Source organism: Plectropomus leopardus, chromosome 9, assembly GCF_026936395.1.
Source record: "Plectropomus leopardus strain MGB_pleo_1.0 chromosome 9, ASM2693639v1, whole genome shotgun sequence".
In the NCBI taxonomy this organism is placed as follows: domain Eukaryota; kingdom Metazoa; phylum Chordata; class Actinopteri; order Perciformes; family Serranidae; genus Plectropomus; species Plectropomus leopardus.
The window spans coordinates 510,001-513,637 of NC_142184.1; the positions used below are offsets into that span (position 1 = coordinate 510,001).

General features: G+C 38.9%; 1 protein-coding gene across 1 annotated transcript in view; it reads left to right on the plus strand.

Annotated features, from left to right (window-relative positions):
• Positions 1 to 3,637, plus strand: part of LOC121939117 (membrane-associated guanylate kinase, WW and PDZ domain-containing protein 3-like) — a 46,209-nt gene that overhangs the window by 17,844 nt on the left and 24,728 nt on the right. Inside the window, exons 6-8 of the mRNA XM_088081537.1 lie at positions 989 to 1,214; positions 2,040 to 2,110; positions 3,400 to 3,567. Of these exons, the coding sequence (XP_087937663.1) occupies positions 989 to 1,214; positions 2,040 to 2,110; positions 3,400 to 3,567 (465 nt within the window). The remainder of the gene's footprint in view (positions 1 to 988; positions 1,215 to 2,039; positions 2,111 to 3,399; positions 3,568 to 3,637) is intronic.

A 3,637-nucleotide genomic window follows, 5' to 3' on the forward strand; every position in this document is an offset into this window, starting at 1 on the left:
GTGTGTGTGTGTGTGTGTGTGTGTGTGTTACAGAGTCTGTGTGTGTGTGTGTGTGAGTGTTACAGAGTCTGTGTGTGTGTGTGTGTGTTACAGAGTCTGTGTGTGTGCGTGTGTGTGTGTGTGTGTGTGTGTGTGTGTGTGTGTGTGTGTGTGTGTGTGTGTGTGTTACAGAGTCTGTGTGTGTGCGTGTGTGTGTGTTACAGAGTCTGTGCGTGTGTGTGTGTTACAGAGCCTGTGTGTGTGTGTGTGTGTGTTTCGGGGTCTGTGTGTGTGTGTGTGTGTGTGTGTGTGTGTGTGTGTGTGTGTGTGAGTGTTAGTGAGTGTGTGTGTGTGTGTGTGTTACAGAGTCTGTGTGTGTGTGTGTGTGTGTGAGTGTTACAGAGTCTGTGCGTGTGTGTGAGTGTTACAGAGTCTGTGTGTGTGTGCGTGTGTGTGTGAGTGTTACAGAGTCTGTGTGTGTGTGTGTGTGTGTGTGTGTGTTACAGAGTCTGTGTGTGTGTGTGTGTGTGTGTGTGTGTGTTACAGAGTGTGTGTGTGTGTGTGTGTGTGTGTGTGTTACAGAGTCTGTGTGAGTGTGTGTGTGTGTGTGTGTGTGTGTGTGTTACAGAGTTTTCTATTTTTAGAAACAGACTGTCAGTGAAGCAGTTTTCAAAGTGAGTTTTATTTTATAATTATTATTATTTTTTGGATTTTTTTTGTTATATGTAAACCATCTTTGAGGTCTCTGAAAACGATACAAGTCTAATGTTGCTTTATTATTATCATTATTATTATTATTATTATTATTATTATTATTGTTGTTGTTGTTATTATTGTTATTATTATGAATAATTACAAATTTAAATTTTTTTCTTTGTTTTTTTTATTAAACTGACGTCTTTCCATGAGGCGTATTTTATATATTTTATGTCATATTTTATATTTGCATATTATATATTTTATTTAATTTGTGTAATTTGAGGGTTGATGGAAACTTCTGTCTCTTTAGCTGGTTCAGCCGGAGTCCCGCCCACCATCCTGCCTCTCAGCCAATCGTGGGAGTCGGCGGTGGGGTGTCGGGAGGGGACGGAGAACGGAGGAGGAGGACGAGGACTGGGGAGAGGAAGAGGAGGAAGAGGAGGAAGAGGAGGAGGAGGAGGAGGAGGAGGAGGAGGGCCGCTGCCTGAGAACTGGGAGCTGGCCTTCAGTGATTCAGGAGAGCCGTATTACATCGAGTGAGTGACGATAATCAGAGATTCATTAGAAAACACCAATAATCAGATTAGTATTTCGGCTGAATTTGTCTCTGCGGAAACTTCGGGATTAAAACATAAAATGAGATGATTTTTAAAAAGCCTCATAATCTAATGAGAGCTGCCGATTTAATGTTTTCTTTAACCCTTTGAAACCTGGACTGACATCCATATTTATGATTATGTATTTCAGAATCAGAATCAGAATCAGAATCAGAATCAGAATCAGAATCAGAATCAGAATGCTCTTTATTGTCATTATACAGTGTATAATGAGATTGGAGAGCTTCTCTATTCCTTCAGTGCAAAAGTACAAAAGCTTTTTACAATATTAAGTACAAAATAGGTATAAAAAAATAGCAATAGGAATAAGAATAAAAAAAAATAGAAATAAAAATAAAAATAGACTTATATACAGCTATGTACATGGGTGTGGAGGTATAAGTTAAATAATAAATAAATTTAGGATTATTTAGGATTAGGCTACAGAAAAAATATTTTGTACTTTTTTTTCAGGGCATTTCCTTTTTGTTTTTTGACATTTTTGTGCTAATTTCAAATAATGTTCTTGTAATTTCTTATTTCTTGCATATAAAGTTGCTCATTTCTTTCTTTCTTTTGAAAGAAATCGAGCCAAACGTTCAGGTTTCAAAGGGTTAATCTGCAAAGTCAGAACATCAACACAGAAACTATGACATCATCACTGACTGCTTCCTGTTTGTATTAGCAGCACTGCGCCTACATTACCCAGAGTTCCCTCTGACCGCGGCTCTGTTAACTCTGATGCCGCTGACGTTTATTTTTCAGTCATAACTCAAAGACGACGAGCTGGCTGGACCCTCGAGCTCCGAGCAAAGAGACGACCGCCTGCACAGAGCGTGAGTCGCAGCCGAGGATTTCATCCACACGAGTCTAACTCACAGAAATATACCACCTTTATTTACGTTGGTTACTTTATTCATATTTTATTTATCTTATTTCTGTCTTTATTTTATGTTTGATATTTATTCATGCATTTATTTATTTGTCTTCTTATTTGTCCTCACAGCTCTGAATGAGAAAACATTAGTTAGAAAATGTTTTAATGGATTAAAAAAAATGTGCCACGTAGAAATAACAGACGACTGTTTGGTTTCTCGCTTTTCTCGTCATTATAACAGATAATATCTGAACGGTTAGAGTTGTTATTTAGTTGAAGTTATATTTATATATGTGAATTGTTTCAGGTCTTTTTTACAGATATGTATATGTTTGGACGTTATTTTATTTTGTCGTCTGCTGACAACCATCAGAGTGTGAGGGAGGCCTTTACTTTGAAAGCCTCAGCCAGCAGAGGGCAGCACAGACTCTGACTTCCTGTTACTCTTCTTCTACTCTGCAGCTTCAGATGACCTCTGACCCCCGACAGCAGGTCGCATCAGTCATGTGACTCTGTGATTATAAAGTTTACACCTGAAATACATTTAACAGCTTTTATTGTGTCAGTTAGTTTTTACGGTTCTGCCTGTGATAAACGGTGTAATTTGGGAAATCTTTATTTTGGCAGGCGTGCAGATTTAAGAGTCCAAAAAAATAAATAAAAAACCTCACCAAAAAATTTAAAAGAAAAAAGGCAATAAATTTATTGACAAAAAATATAACCAAAAAGTAATAATAATTTTCATCAAAAATATAAAAAATCTCAAAACATTTTTACAGAAAAAGTCACAAATTATTATAGAAAAAAATCAGAGTAAAAGAAAGAAAAGAAAAAAAAAGTTTTAAAGAAAAAGTTTCCAGCTGAAAAAAAATGTAGAAAGTCTTTCAAAATCTCCAAGAAAAAGAACACTTAAAAAAGGCAGGTTTTTGTTTGTTCTTTAAATTGACGTTTTTGATGGGTTTTTTTCTTGTCCGGGCTGAGTCCCAAATGTCTTTTACTAAACACTTCACAGGCAGCAGGGCTCTAATGAAAAACTGTACAGGTGCATTATGGGAAATGTAGGATCGAGTGTTTCTTCGAGTGTTGACACCTGTCCTCTCACTGTCCTCGTCTCCATGTCTGTCCTCGTCTGCGTCTCTGTCTCCATGTCTGTCCGCTCACTGTCCTCGTCTCCATGTCTGTCCTCGTCTGTGTCTCTGTCTCCATGTCTGTCCTCTCACTGTCTCTGTCTCTGTGTCTCCCTCTCAGTCCCAGAGTTCACGGAGCAGCCCAGTCAGCTGAAGGGTTACTCCATCCACACTCGGCTCTCTAAAGGTCCTCGAGGTTTCGGCTTCAACATCGTCGGAGGAAGTCGACCCCGAGAGTTCCTCCAGGTGTACAGCGTCACACCTGGAGGACCGCCGGCCCTCAACACAGGTACTACTACTGCTCGTACTACTCACAGTCCTGATAATACTCACAGTGCTGCTGACGGTGCTGATAATAC